The sequence below is a fragment of the Bombina bombina genome, chromosome 1 (genome assembly GCF_027579735.1).
Source record: "Bombina bombina isolate aBomBom1 chromosome 1, aBomBom1.pri, whole genome shotgun sequence".
NCBI lineage: Eukaryota > Metazoa > Chordata > Amphibia > Anura > Bombinatoridae > Bombina > Bombina bombina.
Window position 1 is genome coordinate 99,710,298 of NC_069499.1, and position 21,180 is coordinate 99,731,477.

A 21,180-nucleotide genomic window follows, 5' to 3' on the forward strand; every position below is an offset into this window, starting at 1 on the left:
GTGTGACGTCACCGCGTAACGGAGGGTGCAGCTGATCCGGTTACTCCGTTTAGGAAGACAGGGTTTCCATATTGCAGGACGGCAAGAAGTTAACTTGTTGGAAGGCTAAGCGAATGTTCACAGGTAAATCAGGGAAATCTGGAAAGGCTGCAAAATAGATCTGTAAGTGAAACAGCGTTTCACAGGGGAAATAGTCAAAAGTGAACAGCGTTCACGCTAGGAGGCTCAGAATAGATTGAGAGTTCATCAAACAATACTAAGCACTGTAAGATAGGCAGGAAGAGCTTAAATAGGGAGGAGATTGGTAGATGTTCAGGTAATTAAAGGGACATATGCGAATACACCTGACAATTACTTTCCATCATGGCGGTTCATATAAGCCACGGAGCTTCATTTTGAATGGGGCGTTTTCAAATTCTGCCCTATTACTCTATCAGTCTCTATTTATTTAATGTACATTTTCACATTTTCAATGTGTCTTATCGTAATCATAGAGACTGAGTGTGTTTTTGCTCTAGACTTTTTTGCATTTATGCATTGACTTGGTTTTAAGAGTTTGGCTCCATCTTGTGGCAGTTTAAGGGAGAGGCATTTTCTTGCACTGCAATTTTAGCCTTCCTGTATGAAGTACCATTTACAAAAAACTTTTAGTATTTCTGTGCTTATTATTTTTATTATATGGGACCTCAGTAGAGGGTCTAAGTGTTTTTAGAACTTTCTAAGAAGTTCTTAGAAGTTCTTCTTAATTTGTTGTCCCAAGTTAGTTTTTCTCTAGGACTCTTAGGTTCTTCATACTGTTATTTTTTATGTATATAAAGGATGGTGGCTTAGTGATCTAGGTTCCTAGATTCCTTCATGTACTGATATCACTCTTACTTTCTTAGTAGGGGTTCTATGTACAGAATATTTAGGCGCATGTTAAGTAAGTCTGTGACATGTTTTCATGTCTCTTACCCTATTCGCTAATGTTTTGAGGACACTTTTTTTATATATTTATTTCTATATGTTTTCTCCAACATAGGTGTGTCCGGTCCACGGCGTCATCCTTACTTGTGGGATATTCTCTTCCCCAACAGGAAATGGCAAAGAGCCCAGCAAAGCTGGTCACATGATCCCTCCTAGGCTCCGCCTACCCCAGTCATTCTCTTTGCCGTTGTACAGGCAACATCTCCACGGAGATGGCTTAGAGTTTTTTAGTGTTTAACTGTAGTTTTTTTTATTCAATCAAGAGTTTGTTATTTTAAAATAGTGCTGGTATGTACTATTTACTCAGAAACAGAAAAGAGATGAAGATTTCTGTTTGTATGAGGAAAAGGATTTTAGCAACCGTTACTAAAATCCATGGCTGTTCCACACAGGACTGTTGAGAGGAATTAACTTCAGTTGGGGGAACAGTGAGCAGTCTCTTGCTGCTTGAGGTATGACACATTCTAACAAGACGATGTAATGCTGGAAGCTGTCATTTTCCCTATGGGATCCGGTAAGCCATGTTTATTAAGATTGTAAATAAGGGCTTCACAAGGGCTTATTAAGACTGTAGACTTTTTCTGGGCTAAATCGATTCATTATTAACACATATTTAGCCTTGAGGAATCATTTAATCTGGGTATTTTGATAAGATTATATCGGCAGGCACTTTTTTAGACACCTTTCTCTTTAGGGGCTTTCCCAAATCATAGGCAGAGCCTCATTTTCGCGCCGGTGTTGCGCACTTGTTTTTGAGAGGCATGACATGCAGTCGCATGTGTGAGGAGCTCTGATACATAGAAAAGACTTTCTGAAGGCGTCATTTGGTATCGTATTCCCCTTTGGGCTTGGTTGGGTCTCAGCAAAGCAGACACCAGGGACTGTAAAGGGGTTAAAGTTAAAAACGGCTCCGGTTCCGTTATTTTAAGGGTTAAAGCTTCCAAATTTGGTGTGCAATACTTTTAAGGCTTTAAGACACTGTGGTGAAATTTTGGTGAATTTTGAACAATTCCTTCATGTTTTTTCGCAATTGCAGTAATAAAGTGTGTTCAGTTTAAAATTTAAAGTGACAGTAACGGTTTTATTTTAAAACGTTTTTTGTACATGACCACGGTGGATTTAAAGGATGCGTATCTACATATTCCTATCCACAAGGAACATCATCGGTTCCTAAGGTTCGCATTCCTGGACAAGCATTACCAGTTTGTGGCGCTTCCTTTCGGATTAGCCACTGCTCCAAGGATTTTCACAAAGGTACTAGGGTCCCTTCTAGCTGTGCTAAGACCAAGGGGCATTGCTGTAGTACCTTACTTGGACGACATTCTGATTCAAGCGTCGTCCCTTCCTCAAGCAAAGGCTCACACGGACATTGTCCTGGCCTTTCTCAGATCTCACGGATGGAAAGTGAACGTGGAAAAGAGTTCTCTATCTCCGTCAACAAGGGTTCCCTTCTTGGGGACAATAATAGACTCCTTAGAAATGAGGATTTTTCTGACAGAGGCCAGAAAAACAAAACTTCTAGACTCTTGTCGGATACTTCATTCCGTTCCTCTTCCTTCCATAGCGCAGTGCATGGAAGTGATAGGTTTGATGGTAGCGGCAATGGACATAGTTCCTTTTGCGCGCATTCATCTAAGACCATTACAACTGTGCATGCTCAGTCAGTGGAATGGGGACTATACAAACTTGTCTCCGAGGATACAAGTAAATCAGAGGACCAGAGACTCACTCCGTTGGTGGCTGTCCCTGGACAACCTGTCACAAGGGATGACCTTCCGCAGACCAGAGTGGGTCATTGTCACGACCGACGCCAGTCTGATGGGCTGGGGCGCGGTCTGGGGATCCCTGAAAGCTCAGGGTCTTTGGTCTCGGGAAGAATCTCTTCTACCGATAAATATTCTGGAACTGAGAGCGATATTCAATGCTCTCAAGGCTTGGCCTCAGCTAGCGAGGGCCAAGTTCATACGGTTTCAATCAGACAACATGACAACTGTTGCGTACATCAACCATCAGGGGGGAACAAGGAGTTCCCTGGCGATGGAAGAAGTGACCAAAATCATTCTATGGGCGGAGTCTCACTCCTGCCACCTGTCTGCAATCCACATCCCAGGAGTGGAAAATTGGGAAGCGGATTTTCTGAGTCGTCAGACATTGCATCCGGGGGAGTGGGAACTCCATCCGGAAATCTTTGCCCAAGTCACTCAACTGTGGGGCATTCCAGACATGGATCTGATGGCCTCTCGTCAGAACTTCAAAGTTCCTTGCTACGGGTCCAGATCCAGGGATCCCAAGGCGGCTCTAGTGGATGCACTAGTAGCACCTTGGACCTTCAAACTAGCTTATGTATTCCCGCCGTTTCCTCTCATCCCCAGGCTGGTAGCCAGGATCAATCAGGAAAGGGCGTCGGTGATCTTGATAGCTCCTGCGTGGCCACGCAGGACTTGGTATGCAGATCTGGTGAATATGTCATCGGCTCCACCATGGAAGCTACCTTTGAGACGAGACCTTCTTGTTCAAGGTCCGTTCGAACATCCGAATCTGGTCTCACTCCAGCTGACTGCTTGGAGATTGAACGCTTGATCTTATCGAAGCGAGGATTCTCAGATTCTGTTATCGATACTCTTGTTCAGGCCAGAAAGCCTGTAACTAGAAAGATTTACCACAAAATTTGGAAAAAATATATCTGTTGGTGTGAATCTAAAGGATTCCCTTGGGACAAGGTTAAGATTCCTAAGATTCTATCCTTCCTTCAAGAAGGATTGGAAAAAGGATTATCTGCAAGTTCCCTGAAGGGACAGATTTCTGCCTTGTCTGTGTTACTTCACAAAAAGCTGGCAGCTGTGCCAGATGTTCAAGCCTTTGTTCAGGCTCTGGTTAGAATCAAGCCTGTTTACAAACCTTTGACTCCTCCTTGGAGTCTCAACTTAGTTCTTTCAGTTCTTCAGGGGGTTCCGTTTGAACCCTTACATTCCGTTGATATTAAGTTATTATCTTGGAAAGTTTTGTTTTTGGTTGCAATTTCTTCTGCTAGAAGAGTTTCAGAATTATCTGCTCTGCAGTGTTCTCCTCCTTATCTGGTGTTCCATGCAGATAAGGTGGTTTTACGTACTAAACCTGGTTTTCTTCCAAAAGTTGTTTCTAACAAAAACATTAACCAGGAGATTATCGTACCTTCTCTGTGTCCGAAACCAGTTTCGAAGAAGGAACGTTTGTTGCACAATTTGGATGTTGTTCGCGCTCTAAAATTCTATTTAGATGCTACAAAGGATTTTAGACAAACATCTTCCTTGTTTGTTGTTTATTCCGGTAAAAGGAGAGGTCAAAAAGCAACTTCTACCTCTCTCTCTTTTTGGATTAAAAGCATCATCAGATTGGCTTACGAGACTGCCGGACGGCAGCCTCCCGAAAGAATCACAGCTCATTCCACTAGGGCTGTGGCTTCCACATGGGCCTTCAAGAACGAGGCTTCTGTTGATCAGATATGTAGGGCAGCGACTTGGTCTTCACTGCACACTTTTACCAAATTTTACAAGTTTGATACTTTTGCTTCTTCTGAGGCTATTTTTGGGAGAAAGGTTTTGCAAGCCGTGGTGCCTTCCATCTAGGTGACCTGATTTGCTCCCTCCCATCATCCGTGTCCTAAAGCTTTGGTATTGGTTCCCACAAGTAAGGATGACGCCGTGGACCGGACACACCTATGTTGGAGAAAACAGAATTTATGTTTACCTGATAAATTACTTTCTCCAACGGTGTGTCCGGTCCACGGCCCGCCCTGGTTTTTTAATCAGGTCTGATAATTTATTTTCTTTAACTACAGTCACCACGGTATCATATGGTTTCTCCTATGCAAATATTCCTCCTTAACGTCGGTCGAATGACTGGGGTAGGCGGAGCCTAGGAGGGATCATGTGACCAGCTTTGCTGGGCTCTTTGCCATTTCCTGTTGGGGAAGAGAATATCCCACAAGTAAGGATGACGCCGTGGACCGGACACACCGTTGGAGAAAGTAATTTATCAGGTAAACATAAATTCTGTTTTTTTTTAGAAAGTTTATTTTACTCATATTGAGTTGATATTTTGGTGTTTTTAGACACTATTATATCTTTTTCTAGGTTTGATCTAGGAATCTTAGATTATATGCCTTGGAAGCATGGTTTTTAGTTTCTAATCGGGTCTGGCTGTTGGGTTTCCATGCAGCATCCCCTTCTAATAAATCTGATATAGGAGATGCCTTCTTAATCTGCGTTAAGGACCTGTCTTACCTGGGAGTGAGTGTCCTAGTTCCCGTAGAGGAACAGGATCAATGGTTTTATTCAAATCTTTGTGGTTCCCAAAAGCCAGCCCTAATAGCCTGACGGTTGGGTTAGCTGCCTTGCAGGCGGAAGGTTTGCAGTTTGAAGCCTTTCAAGCTATTTAAGGAGGGACATTTTTGTCCCTTCCTAGTCCTCATATACCTCTTCAGATTTCTCTAGGTTCTGTCCTTAAAAATGGAAACCATTCGTTCCGTTCCTCCTTGGTCCAAGAGGGTCAGTTCATGTCGACCTTAGACCTGAAGGACGCGTATCTTCATATTCCCTTTCTCATGGAACATTTCCAATTTCTGAGGTTTGCCTTCATGAATTCCAGTTTTGTTGCCTTTCCTTTTGGCCTTGAAATGGCTCCCAGAATTTTTAAAGGTTCTGGGGGCTCTTTTGGCAGTGGTCAGATATCGGGGAACAGGGATGGCGCCTTATCTGGATGACATCTTGGTTCAAGCGTCATCCTTTTATCTAGTAAGGTCTCTTTCAGAGATGTTATTGTCTTTTCTACGTTTTCATGGATGGAAAATGAATCTAGAAAGGAGTTCCCTTGTTCCAGCTACAAGTGTGTGTTTCTTAGAAACTATCATAGATTCCCTGTCCTTGATGAATTTCCCGACAGAGGTCAGAAAATCCAATCTTCTTGCATTGTGCTTTATTCTCCAATATGCTATTCATCCTTCAGTGGCTTAATGCATGGAGGTGATTGGTCTGATGGTTATTTCATGGACATCATTCCTTTTGCTTGGTTCCATCTGAGACCTCTGCAATTATGCATGCTCAGTTGTTGGAACGGAGACCATTCAGATTTGTAGCAGAGGATAAATCTGGATCCCCTACCTAGAGACTCTCTCTCGTGGCAATTTTCACAGGAACATCTGTTTCAGGGCACTTGCTTCCTGATACCCTCCTGGGTTGATTGTGACTACGGATGCCAGCCAATTAGGCTGGGGAGCAGTTTGGGGCTCTCTAAAAGCTCAAGGCCTGGGGACTCGAGAGAAGTCTTCTCTCTCCATAAACATCTTGGAGTTGAGAGCAATTTTCAATGCCTTGATAGCTTGTTTTCATTTATCTTTAGTCCGGTTTATCAGATTCCTTTCAGACTACATCACCTCAGTGGCTCACATCAACCAGCAGGGAGCAACTGGGAGTTCCTTAAATATGAAGGAGTTGACTCGCATTCTACAGTGGGCGCATGCGCACGATTGTCTTCTGTCTTCCATCCACATTCCAGGAGTGGAATTGGGAGGCAGATTTCTGAGCAGACAGACTTTTCTTCCCAGGGAGTGGGTTCCCCATCCGGAAGTGTTCTCCAGAAAAACCCTTGTGGGGTATTCAGGAGTTGGATCTGATGGCATCTCGTCAGATCGCCAAGCTTCCAAAGTATGGTTCAGAGAGCATCTAATAGCTCTTGCCTGGCCTTGCAGGATCTGATTTGCAGATCTGGTGAAGATGTCATCTCTTCCACCTTGGAGGTTACCTCTGAGAAATGACCTTCTATTCAAGGTCTTTTTCCTACATCTAACTCTGGAGGACCCTTCTTCTCAAGGTCTTTTCCTCCATCCAAATCTGGATTCTCTGAAGCTGACTGTTTGGAGATTGAACGCCTAGGGACACTGAACCCAATTTTTGATTCGGATAGAGCATGCAATTTTAAGAAACTTTCTAATTTACTCCTATTATCATATTTTCTTCATTCTCTTGGTATCTTTATTTGAAATGCAAGAATGTAAGTTGAGATGCCGGCCCATATTTGGTGAATAACCTGGGTTGTTCTTGCTGATTGGTGGATAAATTCATCCACCAATTAAAAAGTGCTGTCCAGAGTACTGAACCAAAAAAGCTTGGATGCCTTTTTCAAATAAAAATAGCAAGAGAATGAATAAAAATTAATAATAGGAGTAAATTAGAAAGTTGCTCAAAATTGCATGCTCTATCTGAATCATGAAAGAAAAAAAATCTGGGTTCAGTGTCCCTTTAACCTAGTTCTTAAATTTTTGCAGCGGGCTCAGTTTGAGCCGATGAATGTTGTTGATAAGGTTGTTATCTTGGAAAGTTTTTTTGTTTCTCCTTGCTATTCTTTCACTCGCAGAGTTTCTGAGCTTTCAGCTCTGCAGTGTGGTTCCCCGTATCTGATCTCTCATACAGATAGGGCGGTTCTTCGTACTAAATTGGGGTTTTCTCCCTAAGGTGGTGTCGGATTGAAACATTAATCAGGATTGTTGTTCCTTCTTTTTCTCTTAATCCTTCTCATAAGGAACGTCTTTTGCATTACTTGGATGTGGTGCTTGCTCTAATATTATGCCTTCAAGTTTCTATAGGTTTTCAGCAATCTTCTGCCCTGTTTGATGTTTTCTCTGGAAAGCTTAAGGGTCAGATCTTCTACTACTCTTTCCCTCTGGTTAAAAAGTATGATTCGTTTTGCTTTCAAGATTGCTGGACAGCAGTCTCCTGAGAGAATTATGGCTCATTCCACAAGGGCTCCTCTTCTTGGCCTTTCAAAAATGAAGCTTCTGTGGATCAGATTTGCAAGGTGGCAACATGGTCCTCTCTACATACTTTTTCCAAATTCTACAAATGTGATACTTTTGGGAGAAGGGTTCTTCAAGCGGTGGTGCCTTCTGTTTAGGTCCTCCTGCCTTTTTTTCTCCCTCCCTGTTCATTCCGTGTCCTCTAGCTTGGGTATTGTTTCCCACTAGTAATTGGAATGATGTTGTGGACTCTCCATGTCATAGGAAAGAAAATAAAAATGTATGTTTGCCTGATAACAACACACCCAAATGTATCAGGTATTTTGTTATATACTGTATGTATCTGTGTATGTATATATAGAACTGCTTAAGCAAATTTAAAACCTTTTGTGTGTGTGTATATGTGTGTATATGTGTGTGTGTGTGTATATGTGTGTATGTATGTATATATATATATATATATTATTAAAAGAAAAAGGTTTTTAATTTACTTCTGTGATCAAATTACCTTTGTTCTTCTAGTATTCTTTGTTGTAAACCAAGTAGGTAGGCACAGGAATGTGTATGTGTCTGGAACCTATATGGCAGCACATTTGCACGTGTACAATATCTACCTAGGTATGTTCTTCAACAAAGAATACCATGAGTATGAAGCAGATTTGATAATAGAAATAAATTGGAAACTTTTTTATAAGTTGTATGCTCTGACTGAATTATGTAAGAACAATTTTGGGTAGCGTGTCTCTCTTACTTTGATTTTAAAGCTAGTAAGAAGTGCACAACTAGTTTGTGGGATAGGCACATATTCGCTGATAAGAAACGTTCCCATCTATTTATTGGTGAACAGTGTCGCCCCCAAAAAAAGCAAAAAACTTGAACATATTAAACTAAAATTACTTAAATGTCCCTTTAATGTTTTATGATATCCCTTTTAATACTCATTTTTATAAGGTTTATGTGTGTGGTATTTTATGAATTTGAATAATATCTGTCTTAATGAAAAATAAAAATCAATTCATTCATCCTTCCAATACTACATTACTTTTTATATATAGCTATTGGGAGAAGATACATTCCCAGTCAGAAATTGTTTGCTTTAATTTTACATCCTATCTCTGTAAAGAACTATAGCAACAAGTGTATATAAAAAAAAAAACAACACCAACGTTACAATCTTAGAAAAGCGGGTCCTGAGAATTTTAAAAACGCAATGATCAAAAGCAGCAGCTTGGTCGGGGGAAAAATGTGAATTCAAAAGTTAACGGAATATTACTGTGATCAATCAAGTCCTCAATATAAAGTGGATATCATACTGAAAAATATGGAAAACTTTTATCAAGATGATTCAGCTGTATATGATCACTTCTTCAGCACTGATTATTTTTGCAAACATTCCAGGCATATAAAATGATTCTGTATTGGCCATACATATGTATGTATGTATGTATGTATATATTCTGCTCTATTGATCTTCTTGTATTTGATTTTTACACAAAGCTCGCCAGCTAATTGTTACTGCACATCCATCATATAAAGCTTTTTTTTAATATGCAGTAGCTGAAGTCTGGTGAACTTCTAACAACATATAATATGATTGTTTTAATATGAAATGTAATTGATTTAAATCAAATAAATTGCCACATATTGTCATTTAGTTAGAATTTTAAAAGTTCAAATATTTTTTTTATTTCTTTAAATGTTGGATTCTTTCTTCTATCATACTATATATTAAAGGGTTAGTCGAATACAATAAAATACATGCTCTAATTCTTTAGAGTGTTTAATTTATCTTGTAAGGTGTATCCAGTCCATTACTTGTGGGATATTCTCCTTCCCAACAGGAAGCTGCAAGAGGATCACCCACAGCAGATCTGTCTATATAGCTCCTCCCCTAACTGCCACCTCCCAGTCATTCTCTTGCAGCTCTCGACAAGGGAAGTAGCTAGAGAGATGTGGTGCTTCCCTTCTAGCGGTCCTAAGGCCGCGGGGTATAGCAGTAGCCCCTTACTTAGACGACATTCTGATACAGGCGTCAACTTTTCAAGTTGCCAGGTCCCACACGGACATTGTTCTGGCATTCCTGAGGTCCCATGGGTGGAAGGTGAACAAAGAAAAGAGTTCTCTATCACCTCTAACAAAAGTTTCATTCCTAGGGACTGGGATTCGGTAGAAATGAAGATTTACCTAACGAAGGCCAGATTGTTAAAACTTCTAGACTCTTGCCGTGTTCTTTATTCCACTTCAGTCCTTCAGTGGCTCAGTGTATGGAAGTAATCGGTTTAATGGTAGCGGCAATGGACATAGTACCGTTTGCCCGCCTACATCTCAGACCGCTGCAACTTTGCATGCTCAGTCAGTGGAATGGGGATTACACAGATTTGTCCCCTCTACTAAATCTGGATCAAGAAACCAGGTATTCTCTTCTCTGGTGGCTATCTCAGGTCCATCTGTCCAAGGGGATGAGCTTCCGCAGGCCAGATTGGACTATAGTAACGACAGATGCCAGCCTTCTGGGCTGGGGTGCAGTCTGAAACTCCCTGAAGGCTCAGGGCTCGTGGACTCAGGAGGAGGCACTCCTTCCGATAAACATTCTGGAACTAAGAGCGATATTCAATGCTCTTCAGGCTTGGCCTCAGCTAGCTGCGGTCAGGTTCATCAGATTTCAGTCGGACAACATCACGACTGTAGCCTATATCAACCATCAGGGGGGAACAAGGAGCCCACTGGCAATGTTGGAGGTTTCAACGATAATTCTATGGGCAGAGGTTCACTCTTGCCATCTCTCAGCTATCCATATCCCAGGAGTAGAGAACTGGGAGGCGGATTTTCTAAGTCGGCAGACTTTTCATCCGGGGGAGTGGGAGCTCCATCCGGAGGTATTTTCCCAGCTGATTCAACTATGGGGCAAACCAGAACTGGATCTCATGGCGTCTCGTCAGAACGCCAAACTTCCTTGTTACGGGTCCAGGTCCAGGGATCCTCAGGCAGCGCTGATAGATGCTCTAGCAGAGCCCTGGTCCTTCAGCCTGGCTTATGTGTTTCCACCGTTTCCTCTGCTCCCTCGGCTGATTGCCAAGATCAAGCAGGAGAGAGCTTCGGTGATTTTGATAGCTCCTGCGTGGCCACGCAGGACTTGGTACGCAGATCTGGTGGACATGTCATCCTTTCCACCATGGACTCTGCCGCTGAGGCAGGACCTTCTACTTCAAGGTCCTTTCAAACATCCAAATCTAATTTCTCTGCGTCTGACTGCTTGGAGATTGAACGCTTGATTTTATCAAAACGTGGTTTTTCAGAGTCGGTCATTGATACCTTAAATCAGGCTCGAAAGCCTGTCACCAGGAAAATTTATCATAAGATATGGTGTAAATATCTTCATTGGTGTGAATCCAAGGGTTACTCATGGAGTAAAGTCAGGATTCCCAGGATATTGTCTTTTCTCCAAGAAGGATTGGAGAAGGGATTGTCAGATAGTTCCTTAAAGGGACAGATTTCTGCTCTGTCTATTCTTTTGCACAAGCGTCTGGCGGATGTTCCAGACGTTCAGGCGTTTTGTCAGGCTTTAGTTAGAATCAAGCCTGTGTTTAAACCTGTTGCTCCGCTATGGAGTTTAAATTTAGTTCTTAAAGTTCTTCAAGGGGTTCCATTTGAACCTCTGCATTCCATAGATATCAAACTTTTATCTTGGAAAGTTCTGTTTTTGGTAGCTATCTCTTCGGCTCGAAGAGTTTCAGATTTATCTGCCTTGCAGTGTGATTCCCCTTATCTGATCTTCCATGCAGATAAGGTAGTTTTGCGTACCAAACCTGGGTTTCTTCCTAAGGTGGTATCTAATAAGAATATCAATCAGGAGATTGTTGTTCCGTCACTGTGTCCTAATCCTTCTTCAAAGAAGGAACGTCTATTACACAATCTTGACGTGGTTCGTGCTTTAAAGTTTTATTTACAAGCTACTAAAGATTTTCGTCAAACATCTGCATTGTTGGTTGTCTACTCTGGACAGAGGAAAGGCCAAAAGGTTTCAGCAACTCCTCTTTCTTTTTGGTTAAGAAGTATAATCCGCTTAGCTTATGAGACTGCTGGCCAGCAGCCTCCTGAAAGAATTACAGCTCATTCCACTAGAGCGGTGGCTTCCACATGGGCTTTTAAAAATGAGGCTTCTGTTGAACAGATTTGTAAGGCGGCGACTTGGTCTTCGCGTCATACTTTTTCTAAATTCTACAAATTTGATACTTTTGCTTCTTCGGAGGCTATTTTTGGGAGAAAGGTCTTACATGCAGTGGTGCCTTCTGTTTAAGCGCCTGCCTTGTCCCTCCCTTCATCCGTGTCCTTCCCTTCATCCGTGTCCTATAGCTTTGGTATTGGTATCCCACAAGTAATGGATGAATCCGTGGACTGGATACACCTTACAAGAGAAAACAAAATTTATGCTTACCTGATAAATTTATTTCTCTTGTGGTGTATCCAGTCCACGGCCCGCCCTGTCATTTTGAGGCAGGTGTTTTTTATTTTTTAAACTACAGTCACCACTGCACCCTATAGTTTCTCCTTTCTCTTGCTTGTCTTCGGTCGAATGACTGGGAAGTGGCAGTTAGGGGAGGAGCTATATAGACAGCTCTGCTGTGGGTGATCCTCTTGCAGCTTCCTGTTGGGAAGGAGAATATCCCACAAGTAATGGATGAATCCGTGGACTGGATACACCACAAGAGAAATAAATTTATCAGTTAAGCATAAATTTTGTTTTTTGCATTACTGATCCCTGCTGAATTTTTGTTTAACACTAGGTATGTGCAAAATGTATTATTCAGATATTAGTTTGTCAAACGAATTCCTAATATCAGTCTATTTTTGGTGTTGGGTACGTTTTTGTGTTAAAGTGCAACACATAAAGATCTGTGCAAATCCAGATCTTTAACTCTCTAATATATCTGGCGCCAAAAATAGCCGAATGCTGCTACCCGTGGCCATATTTGGAATTCATTTGAAAAACAAATATTAAAATTATAAATTTTGCACATACCTATTTAACGCCTTGCAACAATAGTCTGGAACCTCAAGTATTACACCTCCCAAGCAGGAAACAGCCTGTGATTGGTGGCTGTATATGACTAGTTTGAATTTCTAAAGCTTTTTCCTGGCGGTGTATCATGCAAATAGAAAATGACCCATAATAAACTTGCCTTTTCTAGGTTACTCCATATTTGTTATTAAGGGTGACCTCCCTGATTGTGAAGCTGACCAGCTACTACAGATGGTTTACGTACATCAAGCACAGAGACCAATGCTTATAGGAGAGGACGCAGCAGCAAGGGACTTAAGGTAATGTCATACTTCTAGGATATTAGGGGTCATGGGTTTGAATAAATGTGCATTTAAGTAGAGGCTCATGGAATCTCTATTTGCAGATCAAAGTAGTATCTATACGCAAATGCCATTATTTATATGGTTTAGAAAAGAAGCATGCTGTTGTTTACAATCTTGTTTATTAAAACGTTAATAAAATATGCATTTTAATTTTCTCTTTTCTTCTATAAAGGTAAGACGAGTCCACGGATTCATCCTTACTTGTGGGATATTATCCTTCCTAACAGGAAGTGGCAAAGAGCACCACAGTAGAGCTGTCTATATTGCTCCTCCCTTAGCTCCACCCCCCAGTCATTCTCTTTGCCTACTCTAAGTACTAGGAAGGGTAAAGTGAAAGAGGTGATAAAATATTAGTTTTTAATTTCTTCAAGCAAGAGTTTTTTGTTTTAAATGGTACCGGTTTGTACTATTTACTCTCAGGCAGCAGATGGATGAAGACTGCTTCCTGGAGGATGATGATCTTAGCATTTGTAACAAAGGTCCATTGCTGTTCCCATAGAGGCTGAGGAGTACAGGAAACTTCAGTGTGAGGAACGGTTTCATGCTATGCAGCAGTGAGGTATGTTCAGTCATATTTTTCTGGAGAGACACTGTATTTCAGAAAGGCTGACATTATACCCAGGAGGGTAAGGGTAAGCAGTAATCCTAGAGCTAAAAGAAGGGCATTACTTAGCTTGCATATGGGGCCAATTCTAATATGGTTGACACTGAATTGCAAATGTTGGGAGTGCTTTAACGTTTTGGGCAAACTTTATTAAGGACACACATGGCTTAACTTTTGGGTCTCAGAACCCACATGGCTAGTTATAACCGCTCTGGTGCGGTTCTTTAAGGCTGAGGAGACATCGAGTGAGATGGGCGGGGACTATTTTCGCGCCTCAGATGCGCAGTTAGTTTTATCAGCAAGCAGCAATCTCTAACTCTTGAGGGCCCTGGTGTATGTTTTGAGCCAAATCAAGGATTTTACCCCACATTTCCGATCCCTGAGGGCAGGTTGGGCCACAGCAGGGCTGTGGCAAGGTGCTGGGAGTGTTTTTTCCGGATCTGGGCCTATTTTCGATCCGGTTCGCATATTAAGGTGTTAATTGTTTAGGCTGTTTTGCAGAACGTGTATGCTTTTTTTTCTCTTAAAGGCGCAGTACTATTTTTTAAGATTGTTATTTTTTTTCACTAAATAAAGTGTTTTCATGCTTGTTTGTAGTCATTACTAGCCTGTTCAACATGTCTGACATTGAGGAAAGTCAATGTTCAATATGTTTGGAAGCCATTGTGGAACCTCCACTTAGAATGTTTCCCTCATGCACTGAAAGGTCAATAAATTGTAAAGAACATATTTTAGCTATTAAAAGTATGTCACTGGATGATTCTCAGTCAGAAGAGAATCCGGTTTTGCCATCTAATTCTCCCCAAGTGTCACAACCATTAACGCCCGCACAAGCGACGACAAGTTCTTCTAGTGCGTCTAATTCTTTCACCCTGCAACATATGGCCGCAGTTATGAATACTACCCTCACAGAGGTTTTATCTAAGCTGACTGGGTTGCAGAGGGGAAGCGCAGTAGGTCTGGGGTGAGAACAAACACTGAGCCCTCTGACGCTTTATTAGCCATATCCGATGTACCCTCACAATATTCTGAAGTGAGGGATTTGCTGGCTGATTCAGGAAATATGTTCCCTCAGACAGATTCAGATATGACGGCTTTTAAATTTAAACTAGAACACCTCCGCTTATTGCTCAGGGAGGTTTTAGCGACTCTGGATGATTGTGACCCTATTGTAGTTCCAGAGAAATTGTGTAAAATGGACAGATTCCTAGAGGTTCCTGCCTACACTGATGTTTTCTTTCATGTAATTAGCAAGAGTCCATGAGCTAGTGATGTATGGGATATACATTCCTACCAGGAGGGGCAAAGTTTCCCAAACCTTAAAATGCCTATAAATACACCCCTCACCACACCCACAATTCAGTTTTACAAACTTTGCCTCCTATGGAGGTGGTGAAGTAAGTTTGTGCTAGATTCTACGTTGATATGCGCTCCGCAGCAGGTTGGAGCCCGGTTTTCCTCTCAGCGTGCAGTGAATGTCAGAGGGATGTGAGGAGAGTATTGCCTATTTTGAATGCAGTGATCTCCTTCTACGGGGTCTATTTCATAGGTTCTCTGTTATCGGTCGTAGAGATTCATCTCTTACCTCCCTTTTCAGATCGACGATATACTCTTATATATATATACCATTACCTCTGCTGATTTTCGTTTCAGTACTGGTTTGGCTTTCTACAAACATGTAGATGAGTGTCCTGGGGTAAGTAAGTCTTATTTTCTGTGACACTCTAAGCTATGGTTGGGCACTTTGTTTATAAAGTTCTAAATATATGTATTCAAACATTTATTTGCCTTGACTCAGGATGTTCAACATTCCTTATTTTCAGACAGTCAATTTCATATTTGGGATAATGCACTTGAATCAATTATTTTTCTTACCTTAAAAATTTGACTTTTTTTCCCTGTGGGCTGTTAGGCTCGCGGGGGGCTGAAAATGCTTCATTTTATTGCGTCATTCTTGGCGCTGACTTTTTTGGCGCAAAAAATATTTTCTGTTTCCGGCGTCATACGTGTCGCCGGAAGTTGCGTCATTTTTGACGTTCTTTTGCTCCAAAGATGTCGGCGTTCCGGACGTGGCGTCATTTTTGGCGCCAAAAAGCATTTAGGCGCCAAATAATGTGGGCGTCTTATTTGGCGCTAAAAAATATGGGCGTCGCTTTTGTCTCCACATTATTTAAGTCTCATTTTTTTCTTTGCTTCTGGTTGCTAGAAGCTTGTTCATTGGCATTTTTTCCCATTCCTGAAACTGTCATTTAAGGAATTTGATCAATTTTGCTTTATATGTTGTTTTTTCTATTACATATTGCAAGATGTCTCACGTTGCATCTGAGTCAGAAGATACTTCAGGAAAATCGCTGTCTGGTGCTGGAACTACCAAAGCTAAGTGTATCTGCTGTAAACTTTTGGTAGCTATTCCTCCAGCTGTTGTTTGTATTAATTGTCATGACAAACTTGTTAATGCAGATAATATTTCCTTTAGTAATGTACCATTACCTGTTGCAGTTCCATCAACATCTAATGTTCAGAATGTTCCTGATAACATAAGAGATTTTGTTTCTGAATCCATCAAGAAGGCTATGTCTGTTATTCCTCCTTCTAGTAAACATAAAAAATCTTTTAAAACTTCTCTTTATACAGATGAATTTTTAAATGAACATCATCATTCTGATTCTGATGACTCTTCTGGTTCAGAGGATTCTGTCTCAGAGATTGATGCTGATAAATCTTCATATTTATTTAAAATGGAATTTATTCGTTCTTTACTTAAAGAAGTACTAATTGCTTTAGAAATTGAGGATTCTGGTCCTCTTGATACTAATTCTAAACGTTTAGATAAGGTCTTTAAATCTCCTGTGGTTATTCCAGAAGTTTTTCCTGTTCCTAGTGCTATTTCTGAAGTAATTTCCAGAGAATGGGATAAACTGGGTAATTCATTTACTCCTTCTAAACGTTTTAAGCAATTATATCCTGTGCCGTCTGACAGATTAGAATTTTGGGACAAAATCCTTAAGGTTGATGGGGCTATTTCTACCCTTGCTAAACGTACTACTATTCCTACGTCAGATGGTACTTCCTTTAAGGATCCTTTAGATAGGAAAATTGAATCCTTTCTAAGAAAAGCTTATCTGTGTTCAGGTAATCTTCTTAGACCTGCTATATCATTGGCTGATGTTGCTGCAGCTTCAACTTTTTGGTTGGAAACTTTAGCGCAACAAGTAACAGATCATGATTCTCATAATATTATTATTCTTCTTCAACATGCTAATAATTTTATCTGTGATGCCATTTTTGATATTATCAGAGTTGATATCAGGTTTATGTCTCTAGCTATTTTAGCTAGAAGAGCTTTATGGCTTAAAACTTGGAATGCTGATATGTCTTCTAAATCGACTCTACTTTCCATTTCTTTCCAGGGTAACAAATTATTTGGTTCTCAGTTGGATTCTATTATCTCAACTGTTACTGGTGGGAAAGGAACTTTTTTACCACAGGATAAAAAATCTAAGGGTAAAAACAGGGCTAATAATCGTTTTCGTTCCTTTCGTTTCAACAAGGAACAAAAGCCTGATTCTTCATCCTCAGGAGCAGTTTCAGTTTGGAAACCATCTCCAGTCTGGAATAAATCCAAGCCTTCTAGAAAAGCAAAGCCAGCTTCTAAGTCCACATGAAGGTGCGGCCCTCATTCCAGTTCAGCTGGTAGGGGGCAGGTTACGTTTTTTCAAAAACGTTTGGATCAAATCTGTTTACAATCTTTGGATTCAGAACATTGTTTCAGAAGGGTACAGAATTGGTTTCAAGATAAGACCTCCTGTAAAGAGATTTTTTTCTTTCCCGTGTCCCAGTAAATCCAGTGAAAGCTCAAGCATTTCTGAAATGTGTTTCAGATCTAGAGTTGGCTGGAGTAATTATGCCAGTTCCAGTTCTGGAACAGGGACTGGGGTTTTATTCGAATCTCTTCATTGTACCAAAGAAGGAGAATTCCTTCAGACCTGTTCTGGATCTAAAAATATTGAATCGTTATGTAAGGATACCAACGTTCAAAATGGTAACTGTAAGGACTATCTTGCCTTTTGTTCAACAAGGGCATTATATGTCCACAATAGATTTACAGGATGCATATCTGCATATTCCGATTCATCCAGATCATTATCAGTTCCTGAGATTCTCTTTTCTGGACAAGCATTACCAGTTTGTGGCTCTGCCGTTTGGCCTAGCTACAGCTCCAAGAATTTTTACAAAGGTTCTCGGTGCCCTTCTGTCTGTAATCAGAGAACAGGGTATTGTGGTATTTCCTTATTTGGACGATATCTTGGTACTTGCTCAGTCTTTACATTTAGCAGAATCTCATACGAATCGACTTGTGTTGTTTCTTCAAGATCATGGTTGGAGGATCAATTCACTAAAAAGTTCATTGACTCCTCAGACAAGGGTAACCTTTCTGGGTTTCCAGATAGATTCAGTGTCCATGACTCTGTCTTTGACAGACAAGAGACGTCTAAAATTGATTTCAGCTTGTCGAAACCTTCAGTCACAATCATTCCCTTCGGTAGCCTTATGCATGGAAATTCTAGGTCTTATGACTGCTGCATCGGACGCGATCCCCTTTGCTCGTTTTCACATGCGACCTCTTCAGCTCTGTATGCTGAATCAATGGTGCAGGGATTACACAAATATATCTCAATTAATATCTTTAAAACCGATTGTACGACATTCTCTAACGTGGTGGACAGATCACCATCGTTTAATTCAGGCGGCTTCTTTTGTTCTTCCGACCTGGACTGTAATTTCAACAGATGCAAGTCTTACAGGTTGGGGAGCTGTGTGGGGATCTCTGACGGCACAAGGAGTTTGGGAATCTCTGGAGGTGAGATTACTGATCAATATTTTGGAACTCCGTGCAATTTTCAGAGCTCTTCAGTCTTGGCCTCTTCTGAAGAGAGAATCGTTCATTTGTTTTCAGACAGACAATGTCACAACTGTGGCATACATCAATCATCAAGGAGGGACTCACAGTCCTCTGGCTATGAAAGAAGTATCTCGAATTTTGGTTTGGGCGGAATCCAGCTCCTGTCTAATCTCTACGGTTCATATCCCAGGTATAGACAATTGGGAAGCGGATTATCTCAGTCGCCAAACGTTGCATCCGGGCGAATGGTCTCTTCACCCAGAGGTATTTCTTCAGATTGTTCAAATGTGGGGGCTTCCAGAAATAGATCTGATGGCGTCTCATCTAAACAAGAAACTTCCCAGATATCTGTCCAGATCCCGGGATCCTCAGGCGGAAGCAGTGGATGCATTATCACTTCCTTGGAAGTATCATTCTGCCTATATCTTTCCGCCTCTAGTTCTTCTTCCAAGAGTAATCTCCAAGATTCTGAAGGAATGCTTGTTTGTTCTGCTGGTAGCTCCGGCATGGCCTCACAGGTTTTGGTATGCGGATCTTGTCCGGATGGCCTCTTGCCATCCGTGGACTCTTCCGCTAAGACCAGACCTTCTGTCGCAAGGTTCTTTTTTCCATCAGGATCTCAAATCCTTAAATTTAAAGGTATGGAGATTGAACGCTTGATTCTTGGTCAAAGAGGTTTCTCTGACTCTGTGATTAATACTATGTTACAGGCTCGTAAATCTGTATCTAGAGATATATATTATAGAGTCTGGAAGACTTATATTTCTTGGTGTCTTTCTCATCATTTTTCTTGGCATTCTTTTAGAATTCCGAGAATTTTACAGTTTCTTCAGGATGGTTTAGATAAAGGTTTATCCGCAAGTTCTTTGAAAGGACAAATCTCTGCTCTTTCTGTTCTTTTTCACAGAAAGATTGCTAATCTTCCTGATATTCATTGTTTTGTACAAGCTTTGGTTCGTATAAAACCTGTCATTAAGTCAATTTCTCCTCCTTGGAGTTTGAATTTGGTTCAAGCTCCTCCTTTTGAACCCATGCATTCATTGGACATTAAATTACTTTCTTGGAAAGTTTTGTTCCTTTTGGCGATCTCTGAATTATCTGCTCTTTCTTGTGAGTCTCCTTTTCTGATTTTTCATCAGGATAAGGCGGTGTTGCGAACTTCTTTTGAATTTTTACCTAAGGTTGTGAATTCTAACAACATTAGTAGAGAAATTGTGGTTCCCTCATTATGTCCTAATCCTAAGAATTCTAAGGAGAAATCATTGCATTCTTTGGATGTTGTTAGAGCTTTGAAATATTATGTTGAAGCTACTAAGTCTTTCCGAAAGACTTCTAGTCTATTTGTTATCTTTTCCGGTTCTAGAAAAGGCCAGAAAGCTTCTGCCGTTTCTTTGGCATCTTGGTTAAAATCTTTAATTCATCATGCCTATGTCGAGTCGGGTAAAACTCCGCCTCAAAGGATTACAGCTCATTCTACTTGGTCAGTTTCTACTTCCTGGGCGTTTAAGAATGAAGCTTCGGTTGATCAGATTTGCAAAGCAGCAACTTGGTCCTCTTTGCATACTTTTACTTAATTCTACCATTTTGATGTATTTTCTTCTTCTGAAGCAGTTTTTGGTAGAAAAGTACTTCAGGCAGCGGTTTCAGTTTGAATCTTCTGTTTATGTTTTTCATTAAACTTTATTTTGGGTGTGGATTATTTTCAGCAGGAATTGGCTGTCTTTATTTTATCCCTCCCTCTCTAGTGACTCTTGCGTGGAAAGATCCACATCTTGGGTAGTCATTATCCCATACGTCACTAGCTCATAGACTCTTGCTAATTACATGAAAGAAAACATAATTTATGTAAGAACTTACCTGATAAATTCATTTCTTTCATATTAGCAAGAGTCCATGAGGCCCGCCCTTTTTTGTGGTGGTTATGATTTTTTTGTATAAAGCACAATTATTCCAATTCCTTATTTTATATGCTTTCGCACTTTTTTCTTATCACCCCACTTCTTGGCTATTCGTTAAACTGAATTGTGGGTGTGGTGAGGGGTGTATTTATAGGCATTTTGAGGTTTGGGAAACTTTGCCCCTCCTGGTAGGAATGTATATCCCATACGTCACTAGCTCATGGACTCTTGCTAATATGAAAGAAATGAATTTATCAGGTAAGTTCTTACATAAATTATGTTTTCTTCTGTTATGTGTGATCAGTCCACGGGTCATCATTACTTCTGGGATATAACTCCTCCCCAACAGGAAATGCAAGAGGATTCACCCAGCAGAGCTGCATATAGCTCCTCCCCTCTACGTCAGTCCCAGTCATTCTCTTGCACCCAACGACTAGATAGGATGTGTGAGAGGACTATGGTGATTATACTTAGTTTTTATGACTTCAATCAAAAGTTTGTTATTTTAAAATAGCACCGGAGCGTGTTATTACTTCTCTGGCAGAGTTTGAGGAAGAATCTGACAGAGATTTTTTACTATGATTTTAACCGGAGTCGTTAAGATCATATTGCTGTTCTCGACCATCTGAGGGAGGTAAAGGCTTCAGATCAGGGGACAGCGGGCAGATGAATCTGC

The 21,180-nt window shown here is 40.9% G+C and overlaps 1 protein-coding gene across 2 annotated transcripts in view; it reads left to right on the forward strand.

The window, feature by feature from the left end:
* ATXN3 (ataxin 3) overlaps positions 1-21,180 on the forward strand; it is a 190,778-nt gene that overhangs the window by 53,883 nt on the left and 115,715 nt on the right. For both annotated transcript variants that reach the window (XM_053697548.1, XM_053697546.1), the window contains exon 7: positions 12,925-13,054. In XM_053697548.1, the coding sequence (XP_053553523.1) occupies positions 12,925-13,054 (130 nt within the window). The remainder of the gene's footprint in view (positions 1-12,924; positions 13,055-21,180) is intronic.